Raw genomic sequence first — 20,588 nt, forward strand, 5'->3', positions numbered from 1 at the left:
TATTGCCAATCTACGTAACACGCCATGGTCCACACGTACCTCGCTATTCAGCTTCTGGACGGATGTGCGTTACCAAAGGGGTCTCGGCCGAACGAGAGTTTGTTAACGACACTTCCCGTGAAAGCACTTTTTAGTAAAGCGGTAGACACACGATTGAGTATACGAGCGGCGGTGACTGTGCTCTTTGGGAGCGACTTCCCTAGTATCCTTGCATTCTATGGCGCTCGTACTATTACAAAAATGTCCTGTCCGTCTGCCCGGCTTCGTAACAGGACGATGAATTCGATATGTGTGATTATTTCCATTCCCTCCAACCAAATAGGTTTTGTGCATTTTTCGATTTCACAACAGAATATCCATTGTCTCCCACCATGGTGAACCCAACGAAAAAAGGGGGTAGCAGCGGAGGCAATGGTTTTAAAGCGTTAGGACTATCTGATGAAGTCTACAAGGGGATTATCCGGATGGGATTTCGAGTAAGTTTCGTTGCTACCAGTTTTGACAGATTGTTGATGAAGGCGACGCTGTTATTCTTCGTCGAAACATCCTGCAATTGTCAGGAGAAAAGACATTATCTCACTTTCCCTTCCGCATATTGTAGATGCCTACGCCGGTGCAGCGGAAGTCTTTACCTGTTGTTTTGACTGGTGTCGATACTGTAGTAATGGCCAGAACTGGGTCTGGAAAAACGTGTGCTTTTCTGATTCCGCTACTGGAAAAGCTATTGGATACACCAAAGGGTCAAAACGGCAACCATGTGCGAGGTGTTATTCTTTCACCTACACGCGAGCTGTCTCAACAAACGCTAAGGGTCATGAATAAGTTGGCGGCAGACACAGACATCCGGTCCATCGGTATTCACGGAGGAGAAGGAATGGAAAAACAATTCAATCAACTCGCCTCCAAGCCAGATGTGATTATCGCGACACCTGGTCGCTTGGCACATCACTTGTCCGAAATTCCGGATTTTAAGCTTGCAGGATGCGCCATGTGCATCCTGGATGAGGCGGATCGATTGTTGGAAATGGGCTTTTCTATGCAAATCCGTCAAATTGCTCGCAGTATGCCAGAAACCTGCCAGAAAGTTATGTTGTCCGCCACGATGCCTAAAGTTCTAGTAGAGTTTACAAAGTCCGGTTTTGCAGTAGATCCTGCGGTTGTTCGTTTGGATCAGGAAGCGAGCGTTTCGGAAGAGCTTCGCATTGCGTTCATTACGTGTCGTAGTCTTGACAAGGATGCCGCACTTCTTCACGTTTTGCACCATATTAAAGAAGACCAGGAAGAGCACGCAGACAGTCGGACCGGATTATCCCTTATTTTTGCCGCTACTAGACACCACGTCGAGTATGTTACAACTCTACTAATAGCGGCAGGTTTTGATGCTGTAATGATCTATGGAACTCTGGATCAAGAGGCTCGTAAGATAAATCTCGCAGCCTTCAGAAGCGGAAAGAGACCTATCTTGGTGACAACAGATGTTGCCGCTCGTGGAATCGACGTACCGCTCATCGATCACGTCATCCACTACCATTTTCCTTCATCTCCGAAATTGTTTGTTCATCGATCTGGACGAGCGGCACGCGCAGGGCGAATTGGGTATTGTTGGGGTTTGATAGAGCCAGACGAGTTGCCATACATGATTGAACTACACCTTTTTCTCGGAAGAAAACCAATGTCGGCAGAACAGAAAACCGATGATGGAAAAACAATAGAAACAACGTATACGCTCAATGAGATGTCGCCCGATATGGTTCACTATGGATGCGTCCCCGAATCAATCTTAACCATGGAAGTTGAAAACGTTCAACGTATCATGGACTCGGAGCTAAGTGGGTCGTTGGAAGCTGAATCACTCCGTGCTCTGACAAAAGTTTGCAAGAACGCCATGAAACAATATCGCCGGACTCGAACCGAAGCTAGTCGTGAAGGCGTTCGTCGTGCCAAAGCGATCTTGGAAGGAGAACGAATAGAAACGGGTCAGCGGGTTGGTAGTGGGTCAATACCCCCTCATCCTCTATTAAAAGGGATGGAACACGACTTTCATCTCAAGGACGCACCAGAAGGGAGACTGGAAAATTTGAAAGAACGTGAAGAATTTTTGAAAGCAGTCTCTCAGTTTCGCCCAAAAGAGACTGTCTTCGAGGCCTTTGCTACTGGTGGGGGAAAAGACAAGGGTGTTGTGAGCCACTTTGACAAGGGTCGCACTTCTAGTAAGAAGAACCACGATTCTAGTGTCGCGCTAACAGCCATGAAGAATATGAGACGGCAAATGCGCATGGCCCGCGACAAAGGTTCCACCTTGGTTGTTGCGGGCAGCGACTTCGCAAATGCTGTTAATGAGGAGACTGAACTGAAGGAACGGTATGAGATTGAGCAAAACGAGGTCGAAGCACTCGACGAGCTGACCCACAATCAATTGAGGCCTCAAAAAATACTGAGGCACTTTCTATTGGCGGCAAACGGCGCTTGTCCAAAGCCGACCGTCGTCTTATGAAAAAGAATCCCAGCGGCTTATCCCGACAATCTTTATCCGATTCCATGCATCAAGATAGGCCAACGAAAGCTATGCGCGGTTCAGACTTTCGCGATCCATCATTTTACATGGAAACTGATTTCACATCCAATTCCGACGAAGCCAAGCGATCTCGACAAATTGAGGCTGCGATGCAGCCAAGTGCTGCTTCAGGTATGAAGGGATCAATGGGGCAGGCGTTACGAATTGAGGAAGCCATGCTTGACATCGTTGGTGATGAAAATGAAGAGCTAGTCAAGAAACAGCGAATGTTACGTTGGGACAAATCAAAGCGAAAATACGTACAGACGACGGTCGGGTCCGAACTTAGCGGCGAGAGTAAGAGTAAGAAAATGCGCCTAGAGAGCGGTCAACTTGTTAAAACCGATAAAATGAAGCTTGGTGAGCTTTACGAGAAGTGGCAGAAGAAAACAAATCGCAGCGTTGGACGAAGCGGTGTTTTTGACGACGCTGATGGTATCACAGCTCCTATAACGAGCGTGGGAGGTCCAAAGGTTATGACGAAGAATGGAAGGGTGAAGGGCAAGCAGACTGGAGACGACCGGACCAAATCGGCATCTGCAATTAAGAAAGAAAGGGACAAGAAGCAGAATATGAAGCTGAAGAATACGAAGAAAGGAGAGCGCCGTACTATGGAAAGGCAGCAACGCGACGGGCGCAATAGAGCTAACAACGGGCCGCAGTCGAAGAAAAGATAGATTTTTTCGTTAATGTAAGTGTTGTGTAAGTACAGTTAGCTTTAACTATCAGTCGGGTCTTACAAATATGCGTGCGCGCTCAAGATTAGAACAAAAGATAACCTTTTCCATGTTGACAAGTACAACCATATGCACGTCATCCGACAATGCGTAAACTGACAATTAGGAGGAACAAATCTTACCTAATGCTAATGAACCCATTGAGAGCAAGTACACAGCGAATTGACCTTGAAAGACAAGAACTAGGCCATATCGCGATACCCCTCTAGTAGCTGTAAACCATTTATTTACTAACTGTAAGTTATTCTGGTCTTTGTTGTTTTTTGCTCACACGGTCAATTTGAAAAGTGTCATCGGGATGTTGACAGTTAATGATTTGGAATCAAATTCGAGGTGGCCGTGCTTGCCGCGCATCATACCCTGACATTGGTGACAGGAATCCGACAAATGTTCAGCGCGACAAAAAGTACAATCTTGTCCAGTAGCACAATCCACGACAATGATGAAAGCGGATCAGGCCAACCTTAGTAAAACATCAGTAGGCGCGATCAAGCGGTCTTCTCCCACCAGCAACAGCAGCCAAAAGAAGAAGAAAAGAAGAAAGCCTGTAAGCAATTCGTCTAGCCATCGGCGTCGCCTTCAACCCAGGGTAGTGGCTGTCGATGATGATGGAGAAAAATACTGGGAAGTTGAGTACGTCGTGGCCCGTAGAAAGCGGACAGGGAAGGAAGAATATTTAGTGCACTGGAAAGGTTGCCCAGATTCCCAGAACAGTTGGGAACCAGCTGACAATCTGTGTGATTCGCTAATAGAAGAAGCTCAGACTCTTAATTTACGACAGCAAGAGAAAAAGCTTGGCATAGATGACGACCAAAATCCGAGAATTCAGAACGAAATCGACTGCGCCCCGACGCCGCAAGTAGACCGTGGTAATCGCAGTCCAGTAAAGGAGTATTGGGACGCGGAATCCAAGGTTCCGCAGCGACCAGAAGCACATACCGTAGATAAACCGCATATATCCGATAAATGGGAGGATCACTGGGATTGGAGTGATGAGGGGCAAATTCACTATATGCAAGTTGAGCGCATCGATGTTGATGATCCGACAGCACACGGTCGAGTGAAGGAAGCCAGACAGTCAGGCAAGCCGATTTGTCTCGTCGGGCATAAGGGTTGGGCTCAATTTTCCGCAAGATGGTTGCAAAAAGCCACTACGAACAAGGAGATCAACACCCCCGACGAATACGACAATTTTACTGAGCTACTTGATCTATCCGTGCCGCATAAAATATCCGTTGAGAAAATGGAAGAAGATATCGGCGATGAAGTAGTTCCAGTTGTGCGTCGAAATTACAATCAGGAGAATCCGATTCACGGGGAAATATCGGCATCTCGGTTTCTAAAAAAGTGCTGGCCAAAGAACGAAGACACCAACACCAACCTGCTCAAACAGAAACAATCCATGATGTACATGCACCAATGGCAATTTCCTCTCTCGTCTACTGCTTCCTTAAAACTTTGTGGAAAAGGGAAGAACGAACCGCTGCCAAACGGAATCCTAGGAAACGATCTGTTGCAACATTGGTTGGATGGTCTCGGGGACAATCCTTTCCAGTACATATTTATGGGAGGTACAGGGACCATGAGCAAACTTCACCGTGACAACGGTGGTTTAATGATACTCATTGCACCCATTGTTGGAGAGAAAGAAGTAACGCTGGTGCACCGTGCCGACGGAGCAAGATGCCTTTACCATTTGGAGGCAACATTGGACAAGATAGATCTGGATCGGTTTCCGCTGATGGCTAGCGCAAGGACCTGGAAGTCAGTAATTCGACCAGGCGAAATTCTGGTGATGCCGCAAGGTACCTATCATCAGTGTCGTAATTTGACGCCGTGCCTTTCCTATTCGCGATTCTATCTCGATTCCATCAATCTTAACGCATTTCTCGAATCATACCTGGACAGGGATTCACCTGAAATCGACCACATCGAAGTGCTATGGAATGCGTGCATCAATTTGATGGAAATCGTTGACAAATATGCCGATAAAGTCAAAGCGAATCCTCAGCTTGAACTCGACGGATCGCAATTTCCGACGAACGTTGCTTCTGCAGTTGACGCTTTACGACCTCTTCGGAATGTTTCACGAGAAATCGCCAGACGACTTGGAATGGGGGAACCAAATCAGCAGACTAGTTCGGAACGAGAAATCACAAGGTCACTGGAGATGGCAGAAACGCATAAACAAATGAGCTCGAAGGATTGGAATGCGATGATCCACGATATAGACGGTACGCTGCACAATTTTCGATACCGCCTTTTCACAAAACAGCCTCCTTTTCGTCGACTAATGGAGGCTTCGTCCAAGATTGTATTGACATCTGCTTCTTCCATACGAGTCATTGGAGATGATGATTCTCGTTCAGTTGGAGAGCTTTCTGATTCTGAAGGAATGTCAACGTTTTCCAGCGCTCTTCGAAAGGCCCCGAGACTTTCGCCGGACACAGAGGGTCTTACCATTTCAGATACGATACGACTGCAGGTCAACGATACGGTGTCCATCAACATAGACAATCGCAGCGTAAAGGGTACAATCATTCGTATCAAAGACAGGCTGAAGGCTGCATTCCTTAAGTTTGATGAATTTCCTGCGTGTCAAAGTGAATTTGTTCCATTAAAATGCCTTCGTGTTGTCAACGCAGACGAGTCTTCTACCGAGGTGTGCCCCCGAAATATGCGAATTGGAATGCTTGTGAAGTATAGTGACCGAGGAGAAGAGTATAGGGCGGAGGTCAAAGCTTGGAAGAATGCCACATTCTATCGTATTGCGTTGATTCTCGACGACGGTCGCTTTCATTTTGAGCGCTGGGTGACTCGAGATTCAATAATGGAACGAATTGGTTGTCTCTCCAATGAATTGCCCCATGGACAAGCTAGCTGTCGCCCGCTTGCTGGATCGAACGAACCTTTCTCGGAAGCAGAAGATAGTGTTCTTCTGGATAAGCTTCTCACTGATCGCCTTTAAGCGGAAATTTTTTTCTCGAACGGCGAAGATATGCAACAGTGCCCGATGGTTAATATACATATTTGTCTAAAGACAAGGGATTGAATGATTTGCAACAGAAGAAGTACGCTGTATAGCTGAGTCGACGTAGACAAGGATCATGTGGACGCACTTGTCTCAGCCTTTTTTGTGTTGTCCTAATTTTACTACAAATGTCGGCGTCCTCTGATTCGTCTTCCATCAAACTCACTTTGCGCTAGACGACTTGTATCCGTTCAGTTTATTATTATCTTTCTTTAAGCGAGAATTCTTTACTCTTGCTATATCTGATATCACGGTATTCATGCATAAAGGCTTGTGCTTACCCTCATGGATTTACAGTTGGGCATCCAGATGAGTGTCAAAAGATATAGACAGGGTTCTTCTCGAGAAAAACGCTTATCTCCACGAGTTACAAAGCTAGTGGGTTCACTATGAAAAAAGGAATGCGGATATCGGTTTCGTTGCTTTCCTCCTTAGGCTTAGCATCTATCTAGAAACATCAGACATCGACGAAAGCGTGACTGATCTGAGCCCTCCGATCGTTGCATTACAAGATCAAAAATACCAAATTACAACAAGATCATGACGAATGACTATTCAGGAATGACTGGTAGTTTGACAGCCGTCGTACCTTTTGCGTATTTCACAGATAGGTCAAAGAGTCGCACCAGAAATTTCCAGAAGGGCGGCGAAGCCAGACCATAAATTTCCTCACGATAAGCGATAACCTTCGCGTCCATGCCAGTGTGGCCGTCACTTACTCGAATGCAGTAGGATTTTCTCCTCAATTGCTGTATTCTTTATACAACAATCACTGTTCGTCCTTCTCAAACCCGTTCAGTATTCATTGAACATCGATGGATGTGATTGACAAAAGTATGCAATCGCAAAATCTTCACTTCACTCCCTCGTCGATTGCGATGTGTGGGACCGGCTCCTACGAGATATTCGCGGGGTGCACGTATTCTTTCTCAAGGAATAGGAATGAGAGCAGAAAATCGAACCGAACGTAATCAATGGTCAAGATCCGAACATAGTTGGCGTAGCGCAGTCCGCGACCTCCAACGAGGCTTGTCGTTGCACGTCGACGAGACGAGCGAACTAATAGTCCATCAACACAAATTTGACAAAGATTGCCGTCGCAGCGATTGACCCCAGTGCGGCCAAAGCGTAGGGTGCCAAGTATCCAGCGAAACCGCCACCATCAAAACTCTCCACCGAAAGGCCATCTGGCGAGGTTGCATTTTCTACAGCGGTCGTTTCAGAGTGATTTTCGCCAGTCACATCCCCCTTGGCCCAGCGCCTAATCCCTACAAAACACTTTGGACGACTATCGTGCGGAAGTCGGTTAGTGTACCGGGTCCGTTCAGAGTGCCTTGCTTTGGTAATTTGGATACGAAGGCGACCACCATCAGGAAAGAGTACTGGATTCTTGCCGGGGAGCGTGAGAAAAGCGGTGGTGCTCGTCCACAGCAACAACCATATCAGCCTAGACGTGAACTTTGACGTGGAGCCGACCATCGGTTGCGTTTGACTTCTTTTCCAACGGTATCTAATGTTCAGGCCGACTGACAGAACCGCTTCGGACGGATTTGTTGTGCTGTGAGTATTTGACTGTGAGTGCGAAGAGCAGAACAAAAATCTGATTTTGTTTTCTGGAAAAATGCAAGCTATTATCGACTCGTCGGACTGCAGTTTTGGGTTCAGTCATTGTTGTGTGTGCTACTGTAGCGTGACCCCCGCAACTGTTGTGAGCGGAACGTTGAGCACAGGGTAGGCAAGCGGCGGCCATGGCTCACGCGACAACTCCAGGAGGAAAAAGCCAAGCCGAGACATACCGGAGTACAAAGAGCGAGCGGCCTTGGGAAATGGTTTGTTACACCTACACAGCAAGAATAATTGACCATAGATTCACAGCGCACAACTTAAATAGTTTCCATTCGGTTTCGACTCCCGCGAATTCGATCTAGAATATGGTTGCTTCGGCCGTCTTCATTACGGACTTGCAAGGCAAGAACATTATCAGTCGAAACTACCGCGGCGATGTACCAATGCAGAAGGCTCTGGAACGTTTTCAAACGTACTTGCTAGAAACCACCGACGAATCCAAGAAACCGGTCTTTCATGTCGACAGCAATGGCGATTGTTTAACGGAAGATAATGTCGGTGCAACAGGAGTTGGCGGGGAAGCGTACATCTACATTGCGGTATGTACAATGCCACTCGACGTTCGATCCAAACAAGTCTCCGGAAGACCAACTTTTTGTGACGAGCTATCGTCCTGCGTCTTTCCAACTCTTCTGCTCACTACTTTGTTTTCGTTTTGATTGCCTTTCCCAGCTGTCCAACCTGTACTTGTGCGCCGTGACGACACGAAATTCCAACGTTGCTTTGATTCTGACTTTTCTCTATCGACTATCCCAAGTCTTCAAGGACTACTTCGGCACTTTGGAAGAAGAAAGCATTCGAGACAACTTTGTGATCATATACGAGCTACTGGACGAAACCATGGATCACGGTTTACCGCAAGCGTTGGACAGTATGATTCTGCGTTCGTTCATCACCCAGGGTGCCAACCGGATGTCGGAAGACGCACGAAACAAGCCCCCGGTAGCTCTCACCAACGCAGTTTCCTGGCGCGCCGAAGGAATCAAACACAAAAAGAATGAAATCTTCTTGGATGTCGTGGAGAAGCTAAACTTGCTGGTTTCGGCCAACGGTACAGTCTTGCATTCGGAGATCCTTGGCGCCGTCAAGATGAGGTCCTTTCTTTCCGGCATGCCCGAGCTTAAACTAGGTCTCAACGATAAACTCATGTTTGAAGCCACGGGCCGAGCGAATCAAGCGAAAGGAAAGGCCGTGGAACTCGAAGACATCAAGTTCCATCAATGCGTGCGCCTCGCCCGCTTTGAAAACGACCGCACCATTTCCTTCATCCCTCCCGACGGTGAGTTTGATCTCATGACGTACCGCCTAAATACGCACGTCAAACCGTTGATTTGGGTCGAGGCTGTCGTCGAGCCGCACAAAGGAAGTCGTATCGAGTACATGATCAAGACGCGATCCCAGTTTAAATCGCGATCCGTCGCCAACAACGTGGAGATCATCATTCCCGTCCCTCCGGACGTCGATTCGCCTTCTTTCAAGTGTTCGGTCGGCAGCGTTTCGTACTTGCCCGACAAAGATTCCGCTGTTTGGACAATCAAACAGTTCCACGGCGGTCGTGAATATTTGATGCGGGCGCATTTTGGTTTGCCAAGTATTTCAGCATCAGATATTGACCCCGAAGCGAAAAAGAAGGGAGATAACGCTTGGAAGGCGCCGATTCGGGTACAGTTTGAAATTCCATACTTTACTGTTTCCGGCATTCAAGTCCGGTATTTGAAGATCATCGAACGAAGCGGCTACCAGGCGTTACCATGGGTTCGTTACATTACCGCCAATGGTGACTACCAGTTAAGAATGGCATAACACTTCCAACATTATCTTCTATATTTCCACTTGTGGCCCGTAGGCATCTCTACTAGGCATGCGAGAGCGCACAAAAAGGCGTACTTTGATCTGAAAACTATGCGTATGTAAAGTGTATTTGGACAAACTTAGATTCCTGGCTCAGCTCTTTCTTCAGAGCCCTCCAAGATTACAAATCTTTATTGGAAAGCATTCGTTTCGTTTGTGATCTTGTCCAAACCGGAATCAACTTCTACGATCGTAGCTGTCTCCTCTTCACACACCTCATCTTCCTCGCACACGCTACCTGGACAGACTTCTTCAATTACCTGAGCCACAAACGGACTCTTTTCTAGTGAAGCGACCCGTCGTTCAGCCGCCAGTTCCTCTCGCTTTGCGCGTTCTCTCCGTTCCTCTGCCTTTTCAGAGACCTCATTTTCCGAGTCTGAATCGACGGATACCTTGCCAGTATCAGTCGAATTGGATAATCTTTTCCTCGTACCGGGAACAATTCCTAATTGAACCAATGCCATATCTTCTTCGTTGTCTTGAAGCCCACGCCCCGACAACACTTCTTTTCTCTTACTTTCCAAGATAGCATTGACTTCCTCGGGCGGGACACCAAGCGACTTCATTACGGCACCACCAAAGGGTAGTGTCAGTAATAAATTGTCCTCCGGTAGAATGGGTACCATGGCTGCAACATTGAGTGTAGTCTGCAGACGATTGGCGTGATCTGCGTCTGCTGCGCGGGCAAATATTTTCAGATTAGGGTACCATCGTCGTAAAGCAATCACACACCGATTTGCTTGCGCCCGATTTGCAATGCATACAATCACGGCTTTCGCTTTACCAACGTTGAAGGCTTCGGCAACTTCTTGTCTACCAATGTCTCCGTAGAATACGGGAAGACCAGCATTTCTCGCTTGAATCGCTTTGTTCGGATCAATATCCAAACCGACGTACTTAATGAATTTCCGATCAAGCAGGTCGCAAACAACTTTACCCACAACCCCATATCCAATCACAACCGCAAAGTCGTCACTCTCCTTAATCTCGTTGGCGTCACGATCCTGTCCCAAATAATGTGTAAAATCACTAGATTCTTCGAGGCGCTTGGCTACTTTGGCACCGATTGTGGCCATTGCAGGGGTCAATGCCATGGTCAAACTCACACTTGTCAAGAGGAGCTTGGTTGTCGCCACGTCTAAAATCCCCAAGGACCGTGCTAGACCGAAGGCAACGAAAGCAAATTCTCCACCTTGACTAAGAATCAACCCTGTTTGTTGACTGGTCGATAGACTCAACCCGAACGCTAGCGACAAGGCGGTCGTTATAGCGGCCTTGATAAGTATGATGCCCATCACTAAGCTACCAACCAGGGGGAGCTGTGACCAAATCAAGGCCAAGTCAATCTCGAAACCGACCGTCACAAAAAAGAATCCCAGCAGAATTCCTCGAAACGGTGCAATGTCAGCTTCTACCTGGTATCGATATTTGGTTTCCGACAACAGGACCCCTGCCAAAAAAGCTCCCAGTGTATTGCTCAATCCCAAACCTTCCGTCATAAAGCTCATTGACAGCACGGTCAGTAGCACAACCCCGAGAAAGGCTTCTTGTGACTGTGCCTGAGCCACGGTCTTGAAGAGTGGATTCAATACAAAACGACCAGCAACTGCGATCGACCCCAAAGCCATAGCGGCCTTAACAACGGCTGAACCAACTGCCGACGCCAATCCTTGTCCCGATCCGGCCAAAATTGGTGTCACCACGAGCAATGGCACAACGGCTAAATCTTGAAAAAGTAATATACCAAAAGCTGCCTTGCCAAACCGCGTGGCGAGCTGATTTTTATCTTTGAGTAATTGTAACACAAAAGCGGACGAGCTCAATGCGAGCCCTCCACCAAGTACGACCAAAGCGTTGGCCGGCAAGCCAGCCAATTTGCCCACAAGCGCGACGGCAACGGCAGTGATGGAAAATTGCAAAAAACCCAACCCGAACACATCTTTTCGCATGGACAAGAGACGGTCAAAGCTAAGCTCAATCCCCATTTCGAACAAGAAGAAAACGATGCCGAGTTCGGCCAGGGTTTCCGTGGTGTGAATACCCGAAATGAGTCCACACCCATTAGGTCCTAGAAGCATGCCCGAAGCAAGAAAACCGAGGATTGGACTCGTTCCGAGACGCTTGCAGACTGGCGTAATTAATGCAGTCGCTAGCAGAAGCAAAAGCGTATCCGATTTGGGACCACTCATGTACTTATTCAAGTCCAGTACGGCTTCCTTGAAAGTACGTGAGGTAGAGATCGAAGCCGATACAACACTTTCTTCCACGGCCTTTTCAACTTTGCGCATTTGCCGAAGTTCGCTGTCTCTCTCGAAAATATTGCCACCTCCACGAGCTTGCGGTACTACTCTATGTATTTCTGTTGGGTTCGCAGGTGTTATCGGGTTGTTGGCAACACTGTTCATGTGCTGTTGCTGAAAGAAGAAAACCGAAAAAGCCATGGCGGCAGCAGCCAACAGTGATCTTTGATGACGCTGCTTCCAAGTCCAAATCTGTTTTATCCAACGACGCGATCTGTGATTGTTGTTTTGTTATGATAGTACGTGCCTTATTGAGCACGACTCTGCCTTTGGACAATGGTTGCTCGGCATTGACGTCTCGCGAGGATAATTCTTGCCAAAGCCTTGTTGATGCGCCAGTCGATCTCGGAACGCGAAGCCGATTCGTTTGTTGTAGCGTCAATGTAGAACGGAAGGATTGTCCTGATGTCGAGGACGACACTAGAGTCTGACGGAAAGATTTGAGAGTGGGATTCGTCAAAGGGCCTCCAGATGTGGCAGGCTTTACAGAAGATCGAGCAAAGGACTCTGCCATGTGCAAGCACCAGCTACTCCACAGCAAGAAGCCAAATATCGCTGCCTTCAACGCCGCTCGTTTGCGTTGTACCCCCAACATTGACATCGCGGGAGTCACACACACACACACACACACACACACACGCGGCGAGCTTCGGTGATGGAATCTCAGCGCCAAAGAGGTTTTTACCTTATGTAGCTGTGAAAAGAGTAGCGAACGATCGCAGCGATGCGTACAATGTTGTTACGTACGGGAGCTGCTGGTACCAACTTCCTCTGTCTCTGCTACACACAAATACCAACGGGCCAAAGAATGATGGTAATGGATTTTGTGTCCGTTGTCTTTTGGTCAAAATAAAGACCTTTCCGGCGCAGCACAAAATTGTTCGAGATACGAACCTGCGACTCTGCTCCCTAATTGAATAACGCACAATCGACAATGTGCGGTGATGGATGACTGGAACCTAAGACAGGAAGGAGCCTTGTGAGGAAAGCTCGAAGTGTGTATATCCGTCGTAGTGACTTGAATAAGACATAATGATGATGAAAAGTCGAATCGTATCAAAATAAATGCGGTCTCTGACCGTGTGTATACGGATGGCAGCACAGGAGTTTCCTTCGACTCCGACTTACCATGCCCGACACATAGAGAATGTCATTCTAATGTGAATTCGACGAAGGATCCAGTGGAGTACCATTTACAACAAAAGGCTGTCATGAAAAATCCTGCTTCACCATGAACATGTCACTTACTGTTCGTTCGTCTATTACTCAACACCACGCAATCGAATCACTTTTCCTTTATCATGAAGAGGCCCTCACTGCCGATGCTTTCGGTCCTATGCTTAGGCGCCACCTCCTTAGCCGTCGTCCCAAGCGCAGCTCAGGTAGGAGCTGATCCGATTCCTCGATGTGGGGATTGCTGGTGCATTCCAGAAGGCGGGACGGAAGACGGAACCTGTCCTACTTTTGAAGGAATTTGGCAAAGCTTTCCGGCAGCCTGGATTGATTCCTTTACATCTTTCGAACTCCTCGCCTCGTCTCCACCTTTGACGCTGGTCGCAGAAGGCACCGATAGCGCCGACTGTTACCCTTTTGCCGACTCCGTCGGAGCTCGTCCACAAAATAACTATCCCGAATCGGAAGCACCCCAATGTAAGCTTTTGTCCTCTCTATCGGAAGACGCCACTACCACTGCGGTGTGCGGCTACAAATACGCTGACGAGGCTGCCTCCTGTCGCGGACGCACGTACGAGATTGTGTCCTACGAATCCGCCGTCGCTGCCGAAACAGATTTCGCGGTGGTCGTTCATTCTGGCCAGTGTGGAGTGTGTAGCAACGCAGTCGACTTGGCCGTTCGCATGAACACCATAGATAGTATTGCCGATATTACGGCTGCCTGTGCAGCCAGCTAGTAAGTTCAACGCAAGGTCGACACACAGGACTCAGAGTGTGCCTCCCCATGTTTTGCCTTTTCTCACGTTCTCCTACAAATTTACCATAGTTTTGTGAGTACAACAGCCGGTGCTCGCTTTGGGGAATTGACTGATTGTATCCAAAACGCAGGTTTTACAACACCCTGCGCTACACTGTGGGCTCACTTTGCCGCTACCAACGCCGCTGTTTGCTCTCTCGCCTGCGTATCTGCGGACAACGAACAGAACTTTAACGGCCCACCGCCAATGTGCGAGTTAAGCGAATGTCTTGCATGTAGCAACACTCTGTTCGAGGATGATTTGAACCGGTTGGCTGGAGTATACAAGTCCCCTTGGAACGCTGGCTTTGCCGATGCTGTTGCCACACCTTGCTCCGCCTTTACTCGCATAGCGGACCTTGATCCCTGCCAGGGACTGGCACCCACAATCAGTCCAGCTCCATCAGCTATGCCTCTGGTTCCCACGCCGACATCCGGCACCCGCGTGATTTTGAACGACTTTGCCTTGGTGCCCATCTTCGCCTGGCTAACATGGCGACATTTGTATGTTTAGCTAAAATCAGCAGAACGAATTTCTAAATTTTGTTAGCTTTGTCGCCTTTTTTAGATCAATTTACAGCACTGGTAGGAAGCAGTGAGCTGAGTGGTTTCGGCTGCCGTTGTCGCTGTGCCTTGTAGTGTGTAAAACTCATAAATCCCAAAACGGACACAGCAATACCTATTGCCCCAAGCAATGAAATCGGTATTTGAAACAGTAAGCTCGTGACTACGACAGCAAAAACTCGTCGAAGACAATTTAAAGCAGCGTGGTGAACGACAGAAATGCGTGACAAGATATAGGTCGATGCCAGGTTGTAGCTTGCAAAGGCACATCCGTTCAGCAAAGCAAGACCAATATATTGAACGAGGCATCCATTTGTGATCAACCCTTTCGTTGTGGACAGCGTCCAGAGGTTTGATAGCGTACTCGGTCCTTCCCAGACGAAAGCTGGTATCGCCAGGATGATCACACCAATCTGTTGCATCCGAAATTGCAAATTAAGATCGTCGACCAGCTGTTGATTACCTTCTGGAGTTGCCCGAAACAGTTTTTGATGAAGACCACGAAACGAAAAGCAAAGATTTGAAGCCATAACTACCACGAAAGAAGCAAAACTTTCGATCAAGGAGGAAGCGGGACCGCCGCGATGATTTCCGTATGTAGATAGTAGAACCCCGGCGACGATCGCAGCCAGACTGCTCCTTTCAGGTCGGCTCAAAACTTCAATACCCCACCACACGGCCACACTAGCGCTAGTAATGGGCTCCGCCGCTTTTATAGTTTCGACGAAAGCGGGAGATGAGCAGGAAAATCCGTAGTTCGTGGCCAAAAATCCCAGACAGAAGTAGACACCAGCCAAAAGCAATGAAGGTTGACAAAACAGTAAACCTGAGACAAAACTATCTTTGCGCTCTGAAGAAAGAGTTGATAGCTTTTGAAGCCGTCGACTGGTCAATGAGACAGAATCTACGGAGGTGGATGGCCAAGGCTGTAAACCAACACTATCAAGGAAACGTATTTGCAGTAGGAAGCGGAGAAGCGTCGATCCTACCAGGAGCTGTTGAAGAGTTAAAAGAAGCGGCGAGATATTTCCGACGAGCATCCTTTCATGTTGCGAAAGCAGTAGCTTTGATGATCCTATAGACACCACCCCTAGGGAATACCAGAGCACCAGCGCAAGAAACAAAGAACTGAACGAAGTCACAATGCCTTGAATCCATCTCGTATACAGACGCGTCCAAAAAGAGCGACTTTTGCGGCGCGTCAATGCCAGATCTCTCCTACGCTTCGGGCGTCCTGGAAGGGGACGTTGTTTCTCAGTGATGTTACCATGTCCCGACGGAATCGTTGAAATGGATTCTTGGTTGGAAGGATCCCATACGGAAACTAGCCGGGATGTTCGGGGATTTGCAAGCGAGTTACCGTCCGTCAATGGCGCTACCTCGCTACCAAGTCGCCTCATTGTATTTAAGACTGCACACAAAAGTTGCGAAATCCAACGCTCCTTTGGGTTACTACTCTTGACGTTGCATGCGTTTGAAAATCAGTACCCATGCTAGGCTGAAAAAAGCACTCATCGATAGGTGTAATTTGCATTCTCTGTGTATTCATCGTTGTTGTCGGCGCGGGATAGAGAGCTCTTGACAAGCTCGTCGGAAAGATGGAAACTGGTCTGTGAACAGGGCAGGGCGGAAAATCGGAGAAACAAAGTTCACCCCAACCCTAAATAACTGTTGAGCAAATAATCGTCAATATGTGTGAATTTCGGCGCCAGTATCGACGGGTAAATGGGAGACTGAAACACATATATATTCAAAATTTTATCAATTCTTTGATTTATCAAACGGACAACACTGTTCTGGGAGAGCATTCGATGGCCTCCTAATACACCTATTCAAAAGGTTGTGACCGGCGTGAAAACCTGCTTGGATAGTCCTGGTTTTCAAGTCATGGCAAGAAGTCCCAACTCACTCCCACTGAAGAACCTCGCAGTGTCAACAACGGCTCCAAAATTACAAGAGACCGTATCTCGCTTGCCTCCTATAATCATCTCCAAATAAAGCTCGTTAACCACAGCGGAGTTTGTGAAACCACCTAGAGAAGGTAAGAAAAGCTGTGATAATGCAAATGTGGATTACCAAAATGGGATACGATGTTCAGAAACCAACGACTTGACTCGAGAATATGCTTTGCGCAGTTCGTATTGCGTGCATGGCCATTGTTTGTCGCCATGTCTCTCATGTAAAGGGAACGTTTCATCTGCCTACTTTGAATACAGCACGCTAATCGGTTATCTTATTGAATCTTTCAGGCCCGTAACAATGCGTTTTGCAGTGATTTGGGTTTTGGCCTTGGCCTTGATGCCCTCTGTAATTGATTCAATCGGGAACGCTGATACTCCAGAAGGCTACATTACTGTCGACGCCAACGGCACCTATACATTCTTTCCACCAGACCAAGTACCGGTAACTGAAGAAGATGAGGTTGTGGAAGGTGTGGACGGCGACGGCGTTGCTATCTTGGGCTCTCATTTGGACATGAGTCTCTTTCTAGCACGGAAACCATCAATTGAAGGCGACAAAAAGTGCGGATTCCGCCTTTTCTCTACCAATCGTCGCCGGGAACGCTGTGGAGGAGTGAGGCGGAAGCTGCGTGGTGCTCGTGGCGCTAAACGAGTGCAGCACCAAGCGTGAGTTACTTGCCGAATTTTGCTTACAGTAGAGCGATGGAAACTTTTATTGGAGTTAGTGGACATGCCACATCCCGTTGGTTCAAAGATTTTCTCAAGTGGCACTCCTTCAGAAGACACCTGATCATATGTAATCGTAAAGGCCACACACACTTCCAAGGATGTATTTTCATGTGACACCACCGTAGTTAACTTTTATTGTTGAATTGCGTTCATTCTAGCTCGATACTCATCGCGTTGAGCTGTGGCTAACTATAGGATTCACCCAATCATAGCATGAATGTGTTCAATTGCGGAATCAGTGCTATTCGTTTTGTACACCCGGTTAAGGCCTTCGACGCCTGCTTTCTTCGGAGGCTTGTACTGCGACGCTACCATTGAAATAATTTTTGTCGCCTCCGCCGGCTTGATGGTCGGATGACCGGTGCGGCGTCGACAGCGATCAATGCATTCTTTGCGGTCGACATCCAAAACAATACAGTAAACAAGAGTGTCGGCGCTGAATTCTTTCGCAATCGAAACAAATTTTTGACGTTGTGACTTGTCGAAGTTGCACCGATCAATGACAGGGCATTTACCGGCGCTCAAAGCGTCACGCGTCAAACGCTCGCATTCTCGCCGCGTTCCGAGCTCGTCCTGATTGATGCGGACAAATTTATCTGGCCACTCCTCCAAAAGTCTGCACGCCAGCGTCGTTTTTCCAGATCCCGGGAGGCCAACAAGGAGAAGCATGAATACTCCACTATTCTTGGCCAGAGGTACATTTGTATTTCCTTGGGTTGGAGCTGTTAGGACCTTGGCGAAGGATCGACCGTCGCGCTTGTTTCTTGCAGATTGATTGTCATTTTTCTGCCGATTCTTGGTAGCGCTATCATGTTGGACCTTCGGTCCACTCACATCCTGACGTGCCCTCTCAGTCTTCAATTGCGAAGTTCCTTCAATTAAGCTCTCGCTTGTCTCGACGATCTTTTGTTTCGATGGCTGATGTGGACACGTGGCAAAGAGCTGCTCGCCACTAAGTTGCATACACGATTCATCTCGGGAGACTTCTGTCTCCTTCGTTTTCTCATTCTGGCCAGGTGTCGTCATTCGCGTCTTTTTACTCACTGTCAAATGATTCCTTTTCTTCTCCCTCCCAAATGGGTCGGACTCGTCTGCCTGTTATAGTCTGAACAATTACCTTGAGGCGATTCAAAGTGGTCGACCCCCGACTGGAGCACATATAGATTATATTTCTGCTAGTATGCCATGATTCTTTTCTATTCCACGACAGGTCCAATATGCTCCAATTTTCTTGCAGTATCTTTTCCAGTTCATCCAAAGTTACTGCTAGATGCCATGTTGACACGTCATAGTATGACGTGTACTACCAAACAAGAGGATACTACCTATTCACTGTCTGTCAGTGTCACTAGTTGTAACGTCACGAAACGTAATCTAGTTTCGATGCGACAGCAAATCTCTGATGTAATCCGACCAAAATTATGATTCCCTAAGGATAAAACTACAGAGCATCCATTCCTCCTGATACACGGTAGTATTTTACAGTTGATGCATAGCAATCCTGGATCTGGCCGGATTAGTGATTTTGCAGCCTCATCTTGCTTTAGAGAAGTTTCTCAACAAATTATCTCCCTCAAAGTCAAATATCCCCAGTCTAAAAAGCAGATTGACAAGGGAATCTTTGTTTCTGCTCAAGTTCATAGTGTGTTGTTTCTTATACTGTAAAATGAGATTGATCGTAAAAAAAGCAAACTACTACAAAAACTACGATGATTTTTGAACTCTACTTCCGATACCGCGTTAATGTTGATGCTAAATACGTAACCACACCGCAACTTGCTCTATATCTTCGTAATGGAAAATCCGGTTTCTTCTGATCTTTTGACTGGCTGAGTGACTAGAGTCGACAAAAGAGACGTAATGGATAGATTCTTTCTTGTTTCTCCTTTACGTTTGATCTACTCTTTCACACTGCTAGTGCTTTTTGTTGTGTTCTTTATTTTATTTTTCACTACTTCTCTTTCCTCTCGAACCTCGCTGTTTGATTGCTAATCCTTCATCACTTTCTCCGATGGTTACTTTTTTGATTTTTTATTCGTTGACTCGTTTCATGGGATGATCATATCCCAAAATCCATCGAACCTATAATTTAGCTCGAGATGCGAGCTCGCTCTTTTTCATAATTTTGCCGGACATGTCCTACTTGACTGCCAAACTTGACCTCTTCGAAACCCATTCCGCCGATAGTTTTCGAGGATCCAAAACCACTGCCGACACCAACACGCCACCACGAACAACCAAAGCGAGTCCAATTGACAGCCAGGGTTTTGCGAGTATGGGTAGCCCCGCAATCTTCGTCCACAATTCCGTTACACCGCATAGAATATAATGATGCATCTAGGCTAGCTCCCTTAAGAGCAAACAGGATCTTTGGCTATTGCTTAGGCATTGTACCACTGACATCCGATTGTAAGCTGTATCGAACTGACACAACTTTGCGCCTACAAACATTTGAGACTGCACGATGGGACTTCTCGCTATTCTGAAAAAGGTATGTGTATCTTATACGCCAAATGCATTCCTATAAGTCCAGGCGTTCTATGTCACTTATCTTAGACAATCTTTTCCCATCGGTAGATCAAGCAAAAGGAGAAAGAAATGCGACTGCTAATTTTGGGCCTCGACAGCGCCGGCAAAACGACCATCCTCAAGCGGTTTTGCGGGGAACCAATCGATAAGATAGAGCCTACGTTGGGTTTTAACATTCAAAGTTTACAGCATGCTGGATACACATTAAACCTGTGGGACGTTGGAGGTCAAAAATCGATCCGTGCCTATTGGAGGAACTATTTTGAGTCAACCGATGGTCTCGTGTGGGTTGTCGATAGTACAGATCGCATGCGGTTGGAACTGTGCAAGCAGGAATTGTTGGATCTTCTTCAGCAAGAGCGCTTGGCAGGCGCATCACTACTTTTATTTGCAAACAAGCAGGATATCGTTGGGGCCTTGTCGGCAAGTGATATTGCTGACGTATTGGAATTAAACACCAACAAACAATACGACAATCGACATTGGAGTATTCACGCTTGTAGTGCAGTGACAGGAGAAGGCCTAGCAGAGGGTATGGGATGGATTGTTGACGACATCGGAAATCGCATTTACATGCTGGCTTAGAATGATGCTAGACTTTGGGTGTAATCAGGTATGATTAAATATTCCATTCACATGCTGGGCAATGCACATACTGCTTTAGACAAGTAAAACCTATTGGCTTTCTCTGTGAAACCACAGCCCGAAGCAGCGGCCGTTCCTTTCTGTTAAGCAAC

General features: G+C 47.2%; 9 protein-coding genes across 9 annotated transcripts; 5 read left to right on the top strand and 4 right to left on the bottom strand.

Annotated features, from left to right (window-relative positions):
- Nucleotides 1–349: 349 nt before the first annotated feature.
- helicase_6 (predicted protein) lies at nucleotides 350–1,925 on the top strand (the record flags this gene model as incomplete). The annotated part of the gene is made up of 2 exons (XM_002179223.1): nucleotides 350–476; nucleotides 602–1,925. Coding segments are annotated over exons 1-2 (1,428 nt in total), but the record flags the coding sequence as incomplete, so codon positions are not given.
- Nucleotides 1,926–7,369: 5,444 nt separating this feature from the next.
- PHATRDRAFT_45264 (predicted protein) lies at nucleotides 7,370–7,801 on the bottom strand (the record flags this gene model as incomplete). The annotated part of the gene is made up of 1 exon (XM_002179444.1): nucleotides 7,370–7,801. One exon carries the CDS (start codon nucleotides 7,799–7,801, stop codon nucleotides 7,382–7,384), a length of 420 nt encoding a protein of 139 aa, XP_002179480.1. The 3' UTR covers nucleotides 7,370–7,381.
- Nucleotides 7,802–8,253: 452 nt separating this feature from the next.
- Nucleotides 8,254–9,774, top strand: AP1mu (predicted protein; the record flags this gene model as incomplete). The annotated part of the gene is made up of 3 exons (XM_002179224.1): nucleotides 8,254–8,425; nucleotides 8,471–8,487; nucleotides 8,621–9,774. The coding sequence occupies 3 exons, from the start codon at nucleotides 8,254–8,256 to the stop codon at nucleotides 9,749–9,751; spliced, it is 1,320 nt and encodes a 439-aa protein (XP_002179260.1). The 3' UTR covers nucleotides 9,752–9,774.
- A 615-nt stretch (nucleotides 9,775–10,389) lies between these two features.
- PHATRDRAFT_11843 (predicted protein) lies at nucleotides 10,390–11,988 on the bottom strand (the record flags this gene model as incomplete). The annotated part of the gene is made up of 1 exon (XM_002179445.1): nucleotides 10,390–11,988. A coding segment is annotated over one exon (1,599 nt), but the record flags the coding sequence as incomplete, so codon positions are not given.
- A 1,327-nt stretch (nucleotides 11,989–13,315) lies between these two features.
- Nucleotides 13,316–14,582, top strand: PHATRDRAFT_45267 (predicted protein; the record flags this gene model as incomplete). Its single annotated transcript, XM_002179225.1, has 2 exons — nucleotides 13,316–14,008; nucleotides 14,099–14,582. Exons 1-2 carry the CDS (start codon nucleotides 13,401–13,403, stop codon nucleotides 14,580–14,582), a joined length of 1,092 nt encoding a protein of 363 aa, XP_002179261.1. The 5' UTR covers nucleotides 13,316–13,400.
- A 55-nt stretch (nucleotides 14,583–14,637) lies between these two features.
- Nucleotides 14,638–16,167, bottom strand: PHATRDRAFT_45268 (predicted protein; the record flags this gene model as incomplete). The annotated part of the gene is made up of 1 exon (XM_002179446.1): nucleotides 14,638–16,167. The coding sequence occupies exon 1, from the start codon at nucleotides 16,030–16,032 to the stop codon at nucleotides 14,638–14,640; it is 1,395 nt and encodes a 464-aa protein (XP_002179482.1). The 5' UTR covers nucleotides 16,033–16,167.
- Nucleotides 16,168–16,891: 724 nt separating this feature from the next.
- Nucleotides 16,892–17,263, top strand: PHATRDRAFT_34919 (predicted protein; the record flags this gene model as incomplete). Its single annotated transcript, XM_002179226.1, has 1 exon — nucleotides 16,892–17,263. The coding sequence occupies one exon, from the start codon at nucleotides 16,892–16,894 to the stop codon at nucleotides 17,261–17,263; it is 372 nt and encodes a 123-aa protein (XP_002179262.1).
- A 257-nt stretch (nucleotides 17,264–17,520) lies between these two features.
- PHATRDRAFT_34920 (predicted protein) lies at nucleotides 17,521–18,348 on the bottom strand (the record flags this gene model as incomplete). The annotated part of the gene is made up of 1 exon (XM_002179447.1): nucleotides 17,521–18,348. One exon carries the CDS (start codon nucleotides 18,346–18,348, stop codon nucleotides 17,521–17,523), a length of 828 nt encoding a protein of 275 aa, XP_002179483.1.
- A 1,438-nt stretch (nucleotides 18,349–19,786) lies between these two features.
- Nucleotides 19,787–20,436, top strand: ARL2 (predicted protein; the record flags this gene model as incomplete). Its single annotated transcript, XM_002179227.1, has 2 exons — nucleotides 19,787–19,813; nucleotides 19,900–20,436. 2 exons carry the CDS (start codon nucleotides 19,787–19,789, stop codon nucleotides 20,434–20,436), a joined length of 564 nt encoding a protein of 187 aa, XP_002179263.1.
- Nucleotides 20,437–20,588: the final 152 nt, after the last annotated feature.

Source organism: Phaeodactylum tricornutum, chromosome 6, assembly GCF_000150955.2.
Source record: "Phaeodactylum tricornutum CCAP 1055/1 chromosome 6, whole genome shotgun sequence".
In the NCBI taxonomy this organism is placed as follows: Eukaryota; Bacillariophyta; class Bacillariophyceae; order Surirellales; family Neidiaceae; genus Phaeodactylum; species Phaeodactylum tricornutum.